Below are 19390 nucleotides of genomic sequence, written 5' to 3'. Positions count from 1 at the left end.
AATCGATCCACCCAGAGGTCGAACCTGGAACCTCCTGATTCGTAGTCAGACGCTCTGCCATTGAGCCAGCGGACCTTATTGGTTACTCGGCTTATATCAACGACTCAAGTACCTCTGATGTCTTGGTACAGTGGAACTCGACCTATTTTGGTGTAAGTTATGAATGCAAACCAGACAATTCACGGTCTTCACTCGCACGACTCTCACAGGACCATTTTCTCCTGTCAGGTCTATAGCGTGAGGACGCAACGCTCATGAAATCCTATTCTGGGAGGATCCGCATATGGGAAAAGTTACTCTCAGCGGATGCAGTGTTCTATTGTGCAGACTATGATCGCCCCGTGAAATTCCCCTCGCCTCCCACCCCCTATGAACATATCGCGCATGGAACGCATCACTCTAGCAAGAGACTTTTTCTGAAAAAAAAAAAAAAAAGAAGTGAATCCAGGTATATGTTTTGTCGGAACAAATCATTAACTTCAATTCGAGTTACAACAGATAATGCTGTCCCATCTCGCGAACATCGGGAAGATATATTTGGGCAAAATGAGGACATCAGACACATCTTCACCACGGACAGAGAAACCAGGAGAGAAAACACAATCTGGAAAACAAAGGCCTGAGCAATAGCTCAACGGAGTACGGATGCATAATTTACAGGTCAAGTTCTTGTGATCAGAGTAGACCTTGACTTCGTACTTCGTGCCGCTCAACCATGGCTTCCACTCCTTGAATGCCCAGATGATGGACATGAGCTCCTTGTCGTGTGTGGGGTAGTTGAGCTCAGGTCCTCGGAATGCCTTTGAGTAGAATGCAACGGGGTGGAGTCGACCCTGCTCGTCTCGCTGGCCGAGTTGACCACCCATTGCCCAGTCGGATGCATCTGTTTGGACCTCAAATTCCTTGTCTGGGTCAGGAAGGACAAGGATGGGGTCGTCCATGTTGGAGGTAACGGGATGAGGCAGCACAAGTGGCAGTGAATGTGGGGGTGAATTTGGTGTATTGATTGACTTGAGAGAGAGAGAGAGAGAGAAAACAGAGCAGGGAGGACGAAGTCCGACGTGGTTTATATACAGGGTGGCTATGTGTGGATCGTATCCACTTAGGCAGAAACGCCAAAGAATGTGATGCCTTCAACATCCCATCATAGAGGATGCATGTTTCCATGTGTGCTCGCCTTTTGGCTTCAAGACGCGGAAAGAGCGATTTCGAAATCACGGGTCCATCGCATTAGACTAGGTACCATTGACCCAGGAAAGGGCTACTCGCCCGGACCCGACTGTCAGCATGAGTCTAGAGCGCATACGGAACCTACCAGTACAGCGCGCTAAAAGGGCCTGTTTTGCCGATCCTGAATGAGGAAAGTTACATGTATTTGTGACTCTGCTATCTTCCACGACAAACTCGGACCAGATGGCGATGGAGTCTCGACTCTCGGCCAGCAGGGTTCATGTTAAGAAAGCGCAACAACCAACAACAATGACTGCAGTCGACACAGTGCTTTTCTTTTTCAGGAACCAAGAGGCAATAACCAACAAGCTTTTGCGGGCCGACAACCCCCTGCTTTTTCTTTTAGTGCAAGGTGTAGCGACAGAAAAGGCTTCAGTTGGTAGGCTATGTTGTATTGAGGTTCAGTTGGTCTTCACCTTCCTCTTTGGTTCAGACTCCTCGTTCCTGCGTCTGCCACCGCGCCACTCTATCTCTACAGTCTACGCTCACACCATCAAGCGGAACTGATGCCATGTGCAAGGCGGATACCTTCTACCCTGACGCAGGTACGCTGCAGTCCACATCACACTGCTGCAGTGCCTGAGCCCCGGAAAAGGGGATCATCTCCGTCTCCCGGGTCCCGTTGTGCGGGATCCAGGCCTCGACGGAAAATCAGGAATAGGTTAGGGGTAGCATTGTATACTAACCTGGAGCGGCTCGGGCTGGGGTCAGTCGTGCTTGGACTAATCGCAATGAGGCGACTAAGTTCAGTACCTCGGAAACGTACACTACTTTCAATTGCATGATCTAGGCCGGTTTCGGCAGCTAGGTACCTCTATCCATGTCTAGACTAGGTAGCCAAGGTACCAGACCTCCAGTGTCAGGTAAAAGTACAACGACCAAGTGAAGGCACATGTTTTGGCCAGGCTAATAAGGTGGCTACCTACCTTATCTATGGATGCCTCTCTTAAAATCAACTGTTGCCATGCTCCCAAGTTGAACTGACCTTCAAGATATTGTTCCACCATCACATACAACCCACCTCTTTACCGGACCTCGAGCCGCCTGGGTCTTTTTTTTCTTTTTTTCCATCATGTCCGTCAAGTTTGCCATCAGCTCTGGCGCTCTGTCACTGGCGCTATTGCTCTTCGGCCATGGCCACCTCACCAAGGCAGCAAAGGACCCGGACACTACTTATATTTACTTTGACAATATCCCATATCTTGCCAACGCCTCCAATGTCATCCCGATGTCCTGGTCCGCGCTGGAAGCCGGCTTTGAAGATCCCACCCGCGAGGACGTTGCCAATTTCACCGGTCTAGACTGGACAAAGCCGTACCCCGGGAGCCCGCTGCCAGGCTTCACTGCCCATCTGCGGATAGCGGACCACCTGCCTTTTCCGCCCGCTGTGACGGAGGAGAATGCCACAATCGACGTAGCAGCTCTCAACAACGGCATCCCACCGTCCATGAGAAAGGCAGATGGCCTCCCCAAGAGCATGCATCCCTCGTGGTACATCTGTCAGCACTACTATGTCAGCAACCTGCCTGACGGAGGAAGATGAGTCGTGTCGATTCCCTCGAGACAGGGGACAGGCTACGCGACTTCCGACGCGACGACAGCCCGCTAGAGGACTGGAAGCTCTTCTTCGATCTCATCTTCCTCTTACAACTAAAATTCTTGGCGCCAAGTGTTAGTGTTAACGCCAGGTTGCCCGCAAAACTACTAACTCCCACAAATTTGCCGTTTTTACGGTCAAATTTACAACAACTGTCACGACTAGATGTCTACGCCGTCGCCCTCTGGGGCCCCCAAAACACCGCCGCCGGTTATGATACCGGTCACCCCTATGCCGGACACGATTTGCGTCCCGGCTCTACCCCACACGACGGCGCAGCCGGCCAAAAGAGCCCGGACTGCAAACGAGGAAGACCGTCATGCCCACTTCACCGCCACTGCCAACCCCATCGAACACATCTCGTCCACCACGAGAAACGTCATCTCCGCTACCATTGCCAAAACCGAGGTCTACCGGACCTTTGCTACCTTCATTGACACCGAACTCGCCCGCGTCTCGGTCATATCTCCAGCCCACGCCCGCGAAGTCCAAAGCCTCGCACGGACCATCACCGCCGCATTGGAGGCCACCCCGGGAACAGCCTCGCCTACCCCGGACTCCATTTCCCCAGCAGTCAGGGGAAAAAGACCCGCCACATTCGCGGAGATAGCCAAAGGCTCAAACTCCGCCTCCGCCTCCGCCTCCGCTTCCCGCGCTACCCCCCACACCTCCGGACTTACCCGCAAGGCTACTCCGACTCCCACGTCGCCCCAGAGCGAAGGCCGTGTCTTCCTACGGCTCGACAAGCATTCCCCCTATGGGGACACGGAGACCTTCGCCATTCGCCAAGAAGTGACGAAACTCCTCCGCCTCCCCTCCACCGACATTGCCGGATGCCACAAGGTCCCTACCGGATTCGCCCTTGTGCCTAAGAACGATGGAGCTCGCCAGACCCTCCTTGCCCGAAAGGATGAGATTGGAGCCCATTTCGGCTGTGTCCAGGTCGAAGTACCTAAGAAATGGGCCACATATGCCGTCCAGAACGTGCCCATGACGATGCGTCTGGGTATGGCCCCCGTAGACACTACGGCCGCCATCGAGGAGGAAGTCTTCGTCCAAACCGGCCAGAAGGCCGTCGCCCTCCGCCCCTCCCAGCACTACCGTCCTGGCGAGGCCTTTACAACCTGGCTGATCTCCTTCGAAAAGCCTGTGTCTTCCTTTCGCCTCTTCGACGACAGCAACGTCAGCCGCCTCGTCCAAAAGAGGCGCCCACTCGACCAGTGCGCCAAATGCCTAGAATGGCACGGCCGCAAGGCGTGCCCCCGTGTTGCGCGATGCTTCCAATGTGGACAGGCTGCTCATGGCGAGTGTGACCGCCACACTCAGTGTGCCAACTGCCGAGGCCCCTTCGAGTCTACCCACGACGGTTGCCCTATGCGACCAAAACGCCAGGGAGATACTGTCATCCGCCCGACCCCCCAACAACGCAGCGACATTCGTCGCAACGGTGGCATGCTTTCCAGCAAGAAGTATGACCGTCCTGCACCTCGTGACAGTGAGGAAGATACCGCCATGTCTTCCGACGAGCTGCCCAGCCACAGCTTTGCACCCTCCGGCCCGGAGAACTCGGACAGCCCTGACGAGGATACGATCGTGGTCCAGCTGAGCGACTACACGTCCTCCGACGACGCAATCCGTCACTCTAGCCGCCACAAAACGCCCTCCAAGAGGGCCGCTGGTCAATGAGTGGACACCCGACCCCCTCTCGTGATAGCCTGAACAATCCTAGAATACGCGTGTTTCAGGCTAACGTAGCACGAGCACGCGACACGCACGAGATTGCCCTCCAAGCTGCTAGTGAGGCTGGAGCGGACGTGATTATGATCCAGGAGCCACGAACATGGTTCTACGAGGACCGCTGCGGTATTCCCGGGCACCCCCTTTACGCTCTTTACACTCCTGCCCGCACATGGATAGAAGACGCTGCTACTCACCCACGCGTCGCTACGTACGTTCGTAACGGAATGGCAGCAGGAGGGTACACACTCGGCGATACCAGAGATCTACTATGGGTAAAGACGCAGGGTGTCACTTTCGTTAATATTTACCGCCGGTCAAATGATGCATCAGCCCTCGAGCTCCTGCAGAACTGGCAACCAACGACAAAGACACTCCTCGCTGGTGACTTCAATGCCAAACACCACACCTGGCAACCCGGAGCGGAAACATCAGAAGGTGCAACGCGAATTATCGACTATGTTACAGAGCATAGCCTCGACTTGCTGACGGCACCTGGCGTCCCTACCCACAACTGTGGTAATACCATCGACCTCACCTTTTCGAACATACCACTCTGCTCGACAAGGATTGCTCCAGAGGCGGACTGCGGCTCAGACCACCAAGTCTGCATTACGGACATCCCTACACACCCGGTAGAACTCCCTCGCCGTCGACTGGTCCTTCGCGAAGACCCAGAGGCTATTAGACTGTATGCTGAAAACGTCTCATTTCTCATGGGTTCGGTCCCGCTCCTCCCTACAGGCGAGGACTCCCCGGAAAGGCTCGACGAGCTCGCCGAGGCCCTCTGCAACGTCCTTACAGAGGCCCTCCAAATTTCTTGCAGGCCCTCGAGACCTGAGAAGAACGCAAAGTGGTGGAACAAGACGTGTGCACAGGCCTCTAGAATGTTCCGCAACTATCGGCACAACAACCCGAATCCCATCCCCCAACGGGTAGAAGCTCTTCGGCAAGAGTTTAAAAGGGTAGTCAGAGAAGCAAAGCAGCTGTTCGTCGACGACTTCATTACAAAGGCGCGAAATGACCAGGACATCTTTCGGATCGTGGCGTGGCACAAGCCCCGTGACCAAATGGAGGCTCCACCGCTAGTTATCAATGGGCAGACCATCATTGAGCCAGAAGCCAAGGCGGAGGCACTCCGTACGGCCCTTCTAGAAAGAAACAGCGAAGAGGAAGATCTCGAAACTGGCTGGGTACCCACGGTACCACGCCGTTGCCTATCCTGGTCGTCCGTCGTCCATGCGGACGAAGTCTACAAAACCCTCTGCGGTACTGGCAATACGTCCCCCAGCTCCGACGGCATTACGGTCCGTATGTTGAAAGCATCCTGGGAATCCATTAAAGACTCTGTCCAACAGCTCTATCAGGGCTGCGTCGCTACCGGCTACCACCCCCAAGTCTTCCGACAGGCAGAAGTGGTTATGATACCGAAACCGGGGAAAGATCAAACGACGGCCAAGGGATGGCGGCCCATCTCACTCCTTTCCTGCCTTGGAAAAGGCATTGAACGCCTTATTGGTAGGCGGATCGCTTGGACGGCTATTTCTAACGGGGTCTTAAATCCCCAGCAGGCTGGTGCCCTCCCAAGGCGTTCGGCCGTTGACATTGTGGGAGCTCTGATTCACGACATCGAAGCTACACTCGACAAGGGACTTGTTGCTGCACTGGTAGCTATGGACGTCAAAGGCGCCTTTGATGCCGTCCTAGTGAATAGGCTGGTTTTACGTTTGCGGGAGCAAGGGTGGCCAGACTGCGTGGTCCGCTGGGTGGAGTCTTTTATGACGGACCGTATGGCCTGCGTTCGATACTCGGGGGTGACTACTCCTATGCGTCGCCTTAGATGCGGGCTCCCTCAGGGCTCACCAGCCTCGCCAATCATCTACCTGCTCTACACAGAACCAGTCCATCGCCTCGGGGAGAGCGAAGCGCAGCATTTTGGATATGCAGACGACTGTGCAGTCCTTGTAACTGGCTCTTCGAACGAAGAGGTTGCAGAGAAGGCCCAACGAGAGTTGGACGCCATGGTCCAATGGGGAGTAGACAACGCGGTCGATTTTTCCCCGGAAAAGACTAACTGCGCCTTTCCCGACCATTACGCACGGAGGAGTTGAGGTGGCAGCACAGCCGGCAATGCGTTGGCTGGGGATTTGGCTCCACAGCAAGCTGAACTGGAAGCATCACATTGAGCACAGGCTCGCCTCCGCCAAGCAGGTGGTCCCCCACATACGCGGTCTCAACAGAGTCTACCACGGCGCTCCTCCAGGCTCCATGGTGAAGGCTATGAAGGCTGTTGTCCTGCCAAAAGCCTTATTTGGCTCTGAAATCTGGTGGCCAGGCCATAAGAAGCACGCCCTTCACCGCAAACAAGGGGAGTTTCCACTTGTTAGCAACGGACTGGCGGACCTCGTCCATAAAGTCCAGACAGCGGTGAACATTGCCATCCGTGCCAGCTTACCGGTGTGGAGAACGACGCGTCTAGCCGTTCTCTACCGCGAAGCTAGCCTGCCCCCCGTCCCCCTTCTTCTAGAAGCGGCCCAGCGGCGGCACGCTGTGCGTCTCCTCACCTTAGATCCCGCCCACCCGCTCGTCCCGCGTCTTTCGGAACCCCGAATGACGCCGCACGGCCTGCCTCGCCGCCCTACAACGCTGCAGACAGCTGCCCAGCTCGCCTTGCCTTTCCCGCGGCCGGTTCTACAGCCGCCCGTCTATAACGGAGACACTCACAAGGATCCAGCGCCCACATCTAAGGACAGGGCAGCCAAGGATTTCAAAGAACGGCTTCTCCAACTAGATCCTTCGGAGATCGTCGTTTACACCGACGGCTCTATGATAGCTAAGCAGATGGGCCTTCCAGCGCACGCGGAGGACCCGGACGCGGAAGAAGAAAGACCAGAGGGCGAATGCGTAGGCTTTGGCTACGTAATCTTCCAAGGACAGACAGAAATTGGCCGCGGATGCGGTCAACTAGAATATGCAGAAGTCTTCGATGCGGAGGCGGAAGGGGCACGGCATGGTCTCAAGGCCGCGGTGGCGCTCTTCCCGGAGGCACAAGCCCGGCCACACATCACAGTATGCCTTGATAACACGTCCGTAATTAGAGGGCTCCGCGGAACCCCAGCTGCGTCGTCACAAGCGGCTTTCCTCGACTTCCGGGCCACCTGCAAAGGATATGGTCCTGATCTGGTCAGCGTCCGCTGGGTTCCCGGCCACAAGGGCATCACGGGCAATGGGATTGCTGACGAACTCGCTAAGGCGGGTGCTGAAGGAGGAGAGGTAGTCAATGAAGGCTTGGCTACTCTTGCGCATTCAAGACGGCTCGCTAAGAGAGAGGCGCGTACGGATTTCAAGGCGTGGTGGGCCGCGAACAAGCCAGAGTCGTATGCAGACTACCGGCTGGGGGTCTCTACCAAACCTAACGACGAACTAAAAGAGCTGGACAGACGCTCTTTACACCACCTCCTCGCGGCCAGGTCTGGCCACGGGGATTTCAAGGACTACCACGAGCGCTTCGAACACGAGGACGCCCTGCTATCGTGCTTCTGTGGAAGCTGGAAGAATCCCTTCCACCCCTTCTTCTGCAGGAAGGCACATGCGGTTTCCCCGGTCACAGGCGAAGCAGCTACGCGGGAGAACCTCTCCCTTGCTATCGGTATTTACTGGCAACAATTTGTTGCTAGAATCCAGACCTCGCACTTCTTTTCGTGGACTTGCACAAGGAAGGCTTGGCGCCGGACACTCTGGCAGAAGCACACTGACGACGGAGGCATCGCTGACAACTTCACCGGGTTCCTACGGGACGAAGGGGTAGAAATTGGCCAAGGCCATGAGATCGAGAGGGTTACGGTGGATTTGGACAGGCTAGTTTACCGCGTAAGGAGACGGGAGGAGGCTTTGCGGGAGGGGGAGAGCGAGAGCGATAGCGAGAGTGGAGAGGAGTGATTTCGCCTTTTCTTATGTCTCTTCCTATGTTATACGGGAACCGCCATAGACTGGCGGCTCGCCCACTGGGCGATTCGATTGGAGGTGTTGGGCCGCGTTTACGCTACGGGCAACACATGATTTACATTGGCAATAGGCCTCGGGTTGCCCTCGGGTTAATGGTCTCGGTGGACAGTTTGGGCACTGCTCATAATTTTGTACGCTAGACTCACCGATGTGGCACGTCTCATGCCCTACGGGAGGCGGAAGTAGACGTTAAAAATAACAACAACAACAACAAGCTCTTCTTCGATGAGCCAGGAGACGATGCTATTACCCAGAGCCAGGTTCATCTACCTTGTCGAGCTCTACGCAATGGACGCATACGAGGAAATCAGTCCGCTCGTGTACGATCTCCCGAGTTGAATACGCAGGCCTTGCCTCTCCACGTTCAAGAAGAATTCTCCCTCGGCCCTCCAAGCGTAGCGGCGCGCCTGAACGTTCTCTAGCGATTCGCGAGGCTACTTGCCCCACGGGCAGCACCAGCACCAGCAGTGCGCACCGCTGACCTTGCTCGGTTCGCACGACACGGCGGCCCAGATCTTCGCCATCTTCGAGGGGTATGCTTGCGCTGCAATATACCCTACCCACCGCGCCAACTGAGAAGACGGACGCTGATCTCCTGTCAAATGCAGGCAAGAACCACGATAGAGAAAACAAGCGGGTACGTCGGGGTAGCTTTTAACACCTTCGTAAACGAGTCGATTGGCTGAAGAGAGATGCATATGGGGCGGGCTGCGAAATAGGAAGACGCCTGCAATTTGGTGGCGTTCGACGAGCCAACAACAACTCTAGGATCCGAAGCTGGCAGCTTCCGACTCCACTCAAAGTATGCACGTGCCTGACTTTGGACAGGTCTGCGGAACAGGAAGACGCCGAAGAACCAAACCACAAACAAACAAACCTGCATTAAATTGCAAGGCACTCAGGTCTTTGGGAGAACTACCACTGATTGGTTCCAATAATTCTTTGGCCTTGCTGGGCTCTGCAGCTGCCTAAGTCCGGAGGTTTCCTTCGCTGCCCCCGTAACCTGTCAGATTTCAAAAGTGGTCCAACCACCTCACCTGATTTTGACCTGATTTCGTTGGCATTACTGGTGGGTGGTTTCGTTAATGGGGTGTGCAGAACCGTAACAGATTTGGTGAGAATCGCACCTATTCCTGTTAGTGATTTGAACATCCCGTTCACGAACCTGAGCCAGCTAACTGGGGAACCCAGAAGTCCTCAGCACCCCTTCCGTGGAGTTACACACACACTTTCCATCAATCAAAAAGTGAGAAATGCGGGCGAATGGTAAAAGACGGGAAGGTGTGAGGTTTTCTCGGGGAAGTGCGAGACAAACATTGCTTAATAAAGGAAGGCTGTTTCCTATCATTTTGACACATTCCGTCATCCACCCTCGAGCTTCCAGGTTGTACCCGGACACCGCCCACGTGACGCCCTGCCTCGCCATGGATCTCAGACAACCATCCTCCAGCTCCCCCAGCTCATCCCCATTCCCTTCAGCACAAGTTCCGCCCGACCACAATCCTCATCATCCCGACGCCGATGAGAACAATTCCACACAGCCGTACGTTTTATTCAATTTCTATTCCATTGGTGATATCTACATCAAGCTAATACCAACATCCCGTTCAACAAGTATACCTAGCCAGCTCTTCCACGACTTTCTAAACGATGACCCGCCACATTTCGACATATACGGCGCGACACAGGACGACCAGCGCGACGACAACCAGCGCGACGACGACTTTGATGCATCAACCCAACTGCCTTTGTCTCTAATGTGAAACTTCTGTCGAATAATTATAGTTTACTACAAAAATATAGAGCCGATTTTCCAAACTAGTATTCTACACCTTCTTTCTCCTACTACTTCCGAGCCTTCTTTATCAATCTTTCAGACCTCCGAGGTTCCACTACTGCTTCATCGACGGTATCCTTTGTGACAAGGGCAGTATTCTGGGCTTGGAACAATAGTTCAATTCAGCTGATAATCTTCCTTGGTCTCGAAGGCCTTGTTGATCCCTTCAACCTCCAGAGGAAGGTTCGGTTTCAAGGCCTCCTTATGCCAAAGAAGTTCGGTACGTGCAGAGCTGTCACACGGACATTCGACCTCGACCCTAACCCAGCAGCACGAGGCTCGCAGAGCCGCACGGCTGAGCCTCTCGAACCCTTCAAAATGCTTCAGGCAACCAGGCCAACTCGGTCGGAGAGTCTATTCGACCGATAGCACAACCTACCCGAATCCCCTCAATAATCCCTGGCGTATTCCAGCCAACAATACGTACGCCGGCTGCACTGCCCCTCATATCGGGCTGTGCTAGCCAGGCCAAGAAGGGAAACCCTGCTGTCACAAGAACGATCCCTAACCAACCAAGGCACTCCGGCGGCAATAGGGCGGTGCCCGTGACGACGCCGGCGTCATAGGAAGGAAGGATATTGGAGGAAGATACTCGGGAAGGATCATATGTAAGCACAGCGGTGCACACCGCTAGATAGATGCCTTATGGCCTCATGACCCAGATCAGGCCAGCAGAAGGAAGGAAGGCTTTGGCATAAGAAGGTCGGGAACCCCAGCCTGGATGGAAAGGCTTGAAAGGATTCAACAAGGCCTTCGAGACCAAAGTAGTTTATCAGCTGAATTGAACTACTGTTCCAAGCCCAGAATACTGCCCTTGTCACAAGAGCCTTGTGGCCTGAGGCCACAAGGCATCCATCTAGCATTCTGCATACTGCATACAAGTGGGTCTTCTTCAACCATTCTCCTTCGTCCTTCTGGCGCTGGCCTTCGCGCTGAGCCTTGACAACCCTAACCCTGGACTGTGGGCAAATGTCCGTGTGACATCCTTCTCGAGGGTATCCCTCTTCCGTTTGCGAGAGACTTTGTTTGGGACTTTAGGACTCTTCAGCCCTTCACCATCATTCAGACTCTCTTCAAAAAGAGAAATAAAGCCTGGAGAGGTAAGGCGGATAGGCGGGGGGTTAGATGAACTGGTAGGGGAAGTAGGGGGCGGGGACCGGATCAAAGGTAGCATGGGATTAATCGGAGCCGAAAAGTCGGGTCCCAACAAGTTGGGCATGAAGGTATCCGAGCTGACTCCATCAGAATCTAGAGTCATAATCGAACTAACTGTGTCGTCCAAATCCGGGAGCGCTTCTGGTACATACACCATGGCCGTAGGGTATATGCGGCGTGGTTGAGGATATTCCAAAGTAGGATAAGGTGTAGGGTATCGCCTCTCCACAATCCCGTATCCGTGGCGTATTTTGTATGCCACGCTAGATAGGCGGAGGTTAACGCTGTGATATGCTGAAGCCGTGACCGAGAAGTTCGGGTGGGGTTTGTTGATGGGATAAATGTTGCCAGGCAATTTACTGGATTCCGCACAGACAACAATGTGCCAAGTGCTCCCTGGCATACCCCAGATGGGGGTTCCCTGTTTGTTTTCGTCGTCTTCGTCTTTCATGAGACGCCAATCTCTGATATCACCATTATCATCGGTCTGGCCGGAATATATGTCGGTTGAATGTAGCGGTTCGACGAGTTTAAGAGTAGCATAAACTCCCTTTAACGGTCTGTTGGTAGAGTCTCGGACTTGGCAAGTGATAGACATGTTGAAGAATAAAGAATTGGTCGCAGAAGAAATAAAAAGACCGGATAGCTTGAGTAGTTGAAGGTGGATAATAGAGGATGGTTACGGGTATATATACGTATATGGTTGCTGGTAGGAGGTGGTATTCTATCTTTGGATTATCAGTTGGCTATCCCTTATTTTCGCCACCTAGTAGAAATACGATTCGACGGTGGATTCGTGGTTAGTATAGGATACCATAGAGTCATCTACATTAGCTAGTACCCGTAGCTCACTAGGTTTGTCTTCTAAAACATCTACGATAGATAAACTGGGATCAAGCCAACCGACGACTATTTCGTCAGTATCCACTTTGTGTAAAACAAGCATAACCTCAACTATTACAACAATTCCCTCTCCACCGAACCACTCCGTCTCATTAAACAATACTAAACTTCCGGTTACAACAGTCGCCTCCCACCTCTGGAATAGCTCGTTTACGTTCATCCCATCTAGAACTCACGCAATCTCAGCTCTTACGTCAACATCCGATTGTTATCCCTCTTTACCAAGCACTACAGGGATTCCGAGTATAGCGCTCGCATCACACCCGTGGCAAACCTCAAGCATGCCAACAGTCTCATCACACCCGTGGCAAACCTCAAGCATGCCAACAGTCTCATCACACCCAGTTTTTGCAAGGGCGGTAAAAAATCTTCCGCATGCTGGAGTGGTCATTGGTGCTGCGTTCGCACTGAATTACTAGCCGCTTGGTTCAAGTGTCCCGAGGGAACGGAACGCTAATTTAGCTTGGTGCACCCCAGAGAAAGTGGGTCTGTTGTAGCCTCCCTTCCTCTTCCTATCTCTTCCTATCTCTTCCTATCTCTTCCTATCTCTTCCTATCTCTTCCTACCTCTTTCTATCTCTTATACCGCTTTTTCTTATTCAACTGGGTTTTATCCTGCTGGGGAATAAACTAAGATCTGTTTTTGCAGGAAGAAAGATTATGAAAGGCTGGCTCGAGGTGGAGTTGTCCTCCAAGCTTGCTTCTTAGGATGCAAGCCTGAGTAGCTTAACAACCGCCTTATGCCCATTCATTGCCGCCAAATGTAGCGCTGTCCGTCCATTCTTGTCCTTAAGATCTGCATCCACCTTGCCAGTATCGAGAAGCAGCTTAACAACCGTCTCATGCCCATTCTCTGCCGCCAAATGTAGCGCTGTCCGTCCAATCCAACCCTTAGGATCTGCGTCAACCTTGCCAGTATCAAGAAGTAGCTTAACAACCGCCTCATGCCCATTCTTCGCCGCCATATGCAGTGCTGTCCATCCATCTTCATCCTTAGAATCTGCATCCACCTTGCCAGTATCGAGAAGCATCTTAACGATCGCTTTATAGCCTTTTTGCTCCGCAAGCCACAGCGCCGTCCGTAGCTCCTCCCTATGCAAGTTGACCTTGCCGGTGTCGAGAAGCAATTTTACGACCGTCTCATGCCCGTTTCCTGCCGCCAAGCATAGAAGCGTCCATTGGCCCTTGTCCTCAATAAGTCAATTTACCATTGTTTCCTTTGCATCTTCCTTTTCTGAATCCTCAGGACCTAGGCAAGTCTTTTTTAGGTTGCTTATGCTCCTCAATACCCTCTCAAGAACCGCTGTTTCTTCCCGAAGATTCTTCACTGCAACACCATACTGTTTCTCCTCTTGTAATACCAATCTGACATTCCGTATCCTAGTCGCCGCATTTAGACAACCTTCCAACCCTGTCTTTGAATGCTCTGGAATGCTTGTAAAGTAGTCGTGGCTGTTTTTATCTTGCTGCTTGTTTGGATCTATATCCCAATCCCAGATAAGTAGAAAATTATGTGGAAAGACTGTTATCGATTGTTTGATATCTCTGGTCGTAGCTTGTGAATCGCCTGCTGGGGAAACTGCAATCATTATAACCGCCCAGTAATCGTCGTATGGCCTGAGGATCGTAGGTCTCGACGCTCCTTGAAGAAGGCAGATGACATCTCCTGTTTGGATGGATTTTAACGTGGTTGGGAGGGTCCAGCAAAAGCCCCATGCTTCCTTCACGCAAAGATAGCTGGGGGCATTCCTCCAAGTAATAGCCACATCTTGTCTATCTTCCCAAGTAGCATTTCTCTTGACCGAAGACACTTCGCCAAGAATGCAGCCCTTGCCCTCAATGACAGCATTCTCCTTATCGTCCGAAAGGCCGTCTACAGAGATTAATTCAGATAGGAAGAAGTGGATGAGTTTGTTGAAGAGTTGTTTCCATGAAATCTCGTAGTCGGCGAATAATCCTGCTGCGGTTGTATTATCAGAGCTCATACCGAGTAAGGCATATACTTTATCGCGACGATCCGTAGCTTCGCGGGTGTAGTACATCTCTATCAGTTCACCTAGAGGGCGTATGTCAAGAGAAAAGTTGTCTGACTGATTGGTCACATATTTGGGCCGGAAGATTGCGCCCCTTATGAGGTAGGTTACCGAAAGGATTCGAGCCCATAGGTCTGCGGGGAGTTCATTGGACAGGTTCAATGCTTTCAGGCCTGAACAAAATACAAATCCGTCAATCTCAGCAGAACCACTCTTGATCAGGATATGGCGAGCCGCGGCAACTTCCTGAAGCACCTACATCAATCTATCAGTTTCCTTAGTCATAATACTTTGACATTGGTTTCCTTACCCAAATGCGCTGAAACCACGATCGTTGAAGCAGTATAAGGATTCTGGCTTTATTATCTAATCGTCTTGTAGACAGCTCGGTACCGATGCGTATTTCTTCGGGTGCTTGGTCGCGCTTGGCTGCGATGCGTATTTCTTCGAGTGCTTGGTCGTTACCGGCTGCCTCTTCTCCAAGCCAAACAATTACGCCACTCGCTTTAGCGTAGATCTTCGCCATAGATTGAACTTGCTGTCCTTTTTCTTCTTCGTCATCTTGGTTGATGCAAATGGCATCTATCCATATAGTTCGTTCAATGGAGTGATCTCGAAGATGTACCAGCGCTGCGTAAAGGTTTTCTCCGACGGGCAAGTCGCACCCGTTTATAGAGATGGAACAAGGCTTGGCCTCGGAGCCCCACACGTAGGATAAGGCCTCGTACGGACGAGTGCCTTTTGAGTCCAATGCGGTGCAAAAGAGCTTACAGCGTATTGCGGCGTCCTTGTTTTTAGACGGCAATAGTTGAAGCAAGCGAATATGGCTACGTGATATGGGGAAGTTGTAATATATGTTCTTACAGGTGTTAGCGTTAGTCTGAAATGTCGTAGGGGGGAAAGAAATAAGCCTACTTCCACCTGCTTCGGGCTTTTGTTATCCACGCAGACCCATTCAGATAGGAAGAAGTGGATGAGTTTGTTGAAGAGTTGTTTCCACGAAACCTTGTAGCCGGCGGACGTCTCTGTATCAGCGGAACCGGTAGCTGGAGCGGCTGGGAGCCCGGGGGCAGGCATACGGGTAGCGGACATAGCAGTGGCGGCGGGGATTTGTTGCAAAGGTGCAGGGCGAGACTGCTCTTGGCCCTTATCGTCTTTCCAACCTTCCGTATTGTGCAGTCGTTGAGACATCGTAGCTTTAGGGAACGAAGGTCTTGAGCAAGGCGACGTAGATGAGGCAGTCGAGATGACCGTGTTGTCCTGGAGGCAGCGAATGTTATACAGTTGACGATCAATGGATTGAGTTTGTAAAAATGCTGGAGATTCCTCTATCCTGCCCCCAAGGACTAAATAAAAAGAAACTAGAGCACTATGTTTTCTCAAGGCTATGGTGGAGCATGAGGCGTCGTATTGAGTCTGTTTCTATTTCACTATGTTGGGCGTAAGATAGCTGGCGGCTCCCTCCCAACAACTACATGCCAATGGCCCAAAGGACATTTCTTTACTAGAGGCTGGGCATTCTGGACCTAGAGACTTCAGGGCGCCAATCAATAACTCGACTTGGGTGAGGGTCGTGGCTTTCTGTCACGGGGTCTACAGGGTTGGCAATATTGTACCAGTAGCGGCCTGGTAGCTTGCACCACTTATGGGGCCTTGTTGTTGTTGTTGTTGTTATTTTTAACGTCTACTTCCGCCTCCCGTAGGGCATGAGACGTGCCACATCGGTGAGTCTAGCGTACAAATTATGAGCAGTGCCCTAACTGTCCACCAAGACCATTAACCCGAGGGCAACCCGAGGCCTATTGCCAGTGTAAATCACGTGTTGCCCATAGCGTAAACGCGACCCAACACTTCCAGTCTAATCGCCCAATGAGCGAGCCGCCAGTGCATGGCGAGACCTGTATAACAAAGGAAAAGACATAAGACGCTATTTCTGCGAATGTAACGGGTCCTTTACCTGTTGGGGCGGTGGTGTCTGGGGTAGACAGGGTTGGGGATGCAGAGCTTTTCTGTAGGGCGGCGGTGATGGTCCGTGCGAGGCTGTCAGCTTCACGTGCGTGAGCGGGCGAGACGGCGGAGAGACGGGGGAGTTCGGTGTCGAGGAAGGCGGCGAAGGAGCGGTAGACGTTCGTTTTGGCGAGAGCTTCAGAGATGAGGGTCTCAGCCAAGGACTTAATGGGGCCGGAAGCAGCAGGGGAGGCGGTGGTTGCGTGGGCGGGACGGACTTCCTCGTCCGCAGTCCGGGCTCTCTTGGCCGACTGCGCCGTCGTGGAGGGCGGGGGCGGGACGCAAAAAATGTCCGGCAAAGGAGTAACCGGTATTATAGCCGGCGGCGGTGGTTTTGGGGCCCCAGAGGGCGAAGGCGTAGACATTTCGTCGCTGCGGTTGTTGAGATATCGACCGTAAAAACGGCGATTTGGGTGGTGTTAAGAATTCTGCGGGCAACCAAGCGTTAAGACTAACACTTGGCGCCAAGACTTTTCGTTGTAGGAGGAAGATGACCACTTATGGGGCCGTGGCGCGGGTAGGGCTGTAAATCCGAGTGGAACCTGCAAATTGCAGTAGAGCCTAGGCTGCCAGTGCTGTCAACCAAGCCGTTGCAGTAATCAGTATCCTTGAGCGGACAATGCATTGATGCCTTACTTTTATTTCCTTTGGGACCTATGGGCATATGGAACCGACGCCAAGCGGCGATCGCACTGATAGTAAGACATAAAGCAGCTGTCTTTACTGCCAAAGAAATGCTTTCGTTGAAGTCCAAGGTTCAGCTACCGGAAGAGGAGCTTGTACGGCCGCGACCTAGGATGGTGCCAGTATACCCGTACCGCGGGTATTGCGCTCTGATAACAGGGCCCCCCCAAGTGCAGGGAAAGTAAAAGAGCAAACCGCACTTGGACCGTCTCGTGGTGATAGTATCGAGCTACGTTCACTACCTCTTTATCGGTCGCGTCTCGCAGCAGCTCTCCTTCCTCCTCACGCTCAGGGTACTGCCAGGAATCCTTGATGACTAGTGGCGTCTGCGGGTCTCCCTCGGGATAGGCCTTCCAGCACGTCGTTGCCCGGCCGGATATACAACGTGCGCGTAGCATCACTTTATCAATGATGAGACGCTCTGTTGAGCCATTCCTCTTGATCTGGACGAACCGCTCGTCATTCTCCGTTATGATTGATGGATCGAACCCAAGCTCCTCCTTGCTCATCCAGAGAAACGCGAGGACTTTGATACGAACTGTAAGCCCTCGTTGTTGATATCGAACTGTTTGGGTGCGATGGCCCCGAGCCGATCAAACTCCCATAATCTTATGAGTGACCCACAGATGGTAAATCCCAAGACGAAGCGACGACTGTCCTGCGTGTCTTCTACAACTAAAATAACAGAAAATCAACCACCCTTTCCATCGTCTCGCTTTCTTCCCCCCCCCCCCCCCCCCCCCCCCAACTATGTAATCTCTACAGCTTGTCGATGGCCTCATTATAAGCTTCTATGATGGGCCTGTAGAGTTGGTCAGGGTCTCTTTCGGGGGTTCCCAAGAACATTCCTCCCTCTGGACCAAAAAGAATCTTCCTGATACGGTGACAGCGGTTTCAAAACCTTGAACGACTCTGGGAATTGACTCAGAACATCTTCAAACATTACTCTGGACGACATGTCGCCTTCCTTGTTCCGAGCAATTTGACTGAAATCGTTACCCTAGTAATCCGTGCATCAAGTTCCTACTTGTCACGCATCTCCGCGCCCGTCTTTCGATATTCTCGTCCACAAGAGATTCATCACCACCATATCCATCCAGCTCACTTATTCAACTCACGCAACCAGTTGTATCAGTGGAATATCCAGAAATTCGTCACAATGACCCAACAACCAATCCTCGCTTTCACCCCCAGCACCTCCTCCTCAACCTCAACCCCCATTCCAAAAACAACACCCAACCTCCTCCCCTGCCGCATCCACCACTCCGGATCCGTAGAACCAACCGACTCATTTTGGAATCCTACCGTTGACCTATTTACAAAGCTGCAGGCGTTTACTGGCGGGGTTTAGCGTTTAGGCTAGAACGTTCATTGGCGGGCATTAGATTTTACCGAGCGACGAATAGTCGGACCAATAAAGTAGGGCAAGGCAGGCAGATGAAGTAGGTAGGTCAAGGCAGACAAGTGAAAAGTCGGGCATGTGCATACTCCAAGTGGAGTTGCAGGCTTGGGATCCTTAGAGCTGTGGTTGGCTCGTCAAACGCCACCCACTCTGTAGGCAACGCCCTGTTTCGCAGCCCTGACCAGCTCCCCCGTATGCAGCTCTCAGCCAATCGACAAGAGCTGCCCCACATCCTGGTGCCTGAATGGGACGGTCTAATCTACCCACTCAGCGCCGGCGTTTATTATTGCCGGTAGAAGCGACATTTGCAGGTTTGCCAAGCCTTTTGTCGGTCCGGACCGAACAAAAGGCTGGGCACCCTTGTCGCTAAATTCTTTGCTTTACTCTTTTCACGTCAACACCATCTCCCCATCTTCCCACTACATACAACCATTTGACTGGGCAATACTCGAACGAAGGGTTTGGACGTGTAGGAATGCTAGAAAGCGAGAGAATGCCGTGCCGCAGACTGAAAGTGATTAAAGACTGATCGATTGGGTTCCTCGGCTGTTGTGAAGGGGCAGTGACCTGCAAGTTTTGATAGTCAAAGAGAAAGGCGGATACAGAAAAAAGAGAAGAGGTTTTGCAGGAGATGTCATAGTTTATAACTCGGTCTCACCTGGTTCACCTTCATACTCTGATGACAGAATAAGTCAACAAGCCCTCCTGCCCCCTTGTCCGAATTGCCCATGTAGTCAACACTGAAATGATCGGCCGGCCCCTGCCTCGTTGCCCACTCGGTCCGGTCCAAGAAATTCTTCA

At 52.7% G+C, this 19390-nt stretch overlaps 7 protein-coding genes and 1 non-coding gene across 8 annotated transcripts; 4 read left to right on the top strand and 4 right to left on the bottom strand.

The window, feature by feature from the left end:
• Window positions 1-3: 3 nt before the first annotated feature.
• SMAC4_13736 lies at window positions 4-75 on the bottom strand. The gene has a single exon. It is a non-coding gene; the product is annotated as a tRNA-Arg (tRNA).
• A 404-nt stretch (window positions 76-479) lies between these two features.
• SMAC4_13735 (uncharacterized protein) lies at window positions 480-941 on the bottom strand (the record flags this gene model as incomplete). The annotated part of the gene is made up of 1 exon (XM_066091579.1): window positions 480-941. The coding sequence occupies one exon, from the start codon at window positions 939-941 to the stop codon at window positions 480-482; it is 462 nt and encodes a 153-aa protein (XP_065947030.1).
• A 1361-nt stretch (window positions 942-2302) lies between these two features.
• Window positions 2303-2773, top strand: SMAC4_10890 (uncharacterized protein; the record flags this gene model as incomplete). The annotated part of the gene is made up of 1 exon (XM_066091042.1): window positions 2303-2773. One exon carries the CDS (start codon window positions 2303-2305, stop codon window positions 2771-2773), a length of 471 nt encoding a protein of 156 aa, XP_065947029.1.
• Window positions 2774-2941: 168 nt separating this feature from the next.
• On the top strand, window positions 2942-6675 carry SMAC4_09418 (uncharacterized protein; the record flags this gene model as incomplete). Its single annotated transcript, XM_024656012.2, has 2 exons — window positions 2942-4505; window positions 4589-6675. The coding sequence occupies exons 1-2, from the start codon at window positions 2993-2995 to the stop codon at window positions 6673-6675; spliced, it is 3600 nt and encodes a 1199-aa protein (XP_024511782.2). The 5' UTR covers window positions 2942-2992.
• A 499-nt stretch (window positions 6676-7174) lies between these two features.
• SMAC4_13734 (uncharacterized protein) lies at window positions 7175-8503 on the top strand (the record flags this gene model as incomplete). Its single annotated transcript, XM_003343577.3, has 1 exon — window positions 7175-8503. One exon carries the CDS (start codon window positions 7175-7177, stop codon window positions 8501-8503), a length of 1329 nt encoding a protein of 442 aa, XP_003343625.3.
• A 1311-nt stretch (window positions 8504-9814) lies between these two features.
• On the top strand, window positions 9815-10544 carry SMAC4_09931 (uncharacterized protein). The gene is made up of 2 exons (XM_003342784.2): window positions 9815-10112; window positions 10185-10544. Exons 1-2 carry the CDS (start codon window positions 9823-9825, stop codon window positions 10330-10332), a joined length of 438 nt encoding a protein of 145 aa, XP_003342832.2. The 5' UTR covers window positions 9815-9822; the 3' UTR covers window positions 10333-10544.
• Window positions 10545-13662: 3118 nt separating this feature from the next.
• On the bottom strand, window positions 13663-15687 carry SMAC4_13733 (uncharacterized protein; the record flags this gene model as incomplete). The annotated part of the gene is made up of 3 exons (XM_066091578.1): window positions 13663-14751; window positions 14807-15355; window positions 15412-15687. 3 exons carry the CDS (start codon window positions 15685-15687, stop codon window positions 13663-13665), a joined length of 1914 nt encoding a protein of 637 aa, XP_065947028.1.
• Window positions 15688-16295: 608 nt separating this feature from the next.
• On the bottom strand, window positions 16296-16868 carry SMAC4_13732 (uncharacterized protein; the record flags this gene model as incomplete). The annotated part of the gene is made up of 1 exon (XM_066091577.1): window positions 16296-16868. The coding sequence occupies one exon, from the start codon at window positions 16866-16868 to the stop codon at window positions 16296-16298; it is 573 nt and encodes a 190-aa protein (XP_065947027.1).
• Window positions 16869-19390: the final 2522 nt, after the last annotated feature.

This window comes from Sordaria macrospora, chromosome 5 (genome assembly GCF_033870435.1).
Source record: "Sordaria macrospora chromosome 5, complete sequence".
Taxonomy (NCBI): domain Eukaryota; kingdom Fungi; phylum Ascomycota; class Sordariomycetes; order Sordariales; family Sordariaceae; genus Sordaria; species Sordaria macrospora.
The sequence above is the reverse complement of the archived record's forward strand: the minus strand, read 5'-3'. Positions and strand labels throughout refer to the sequence as shown.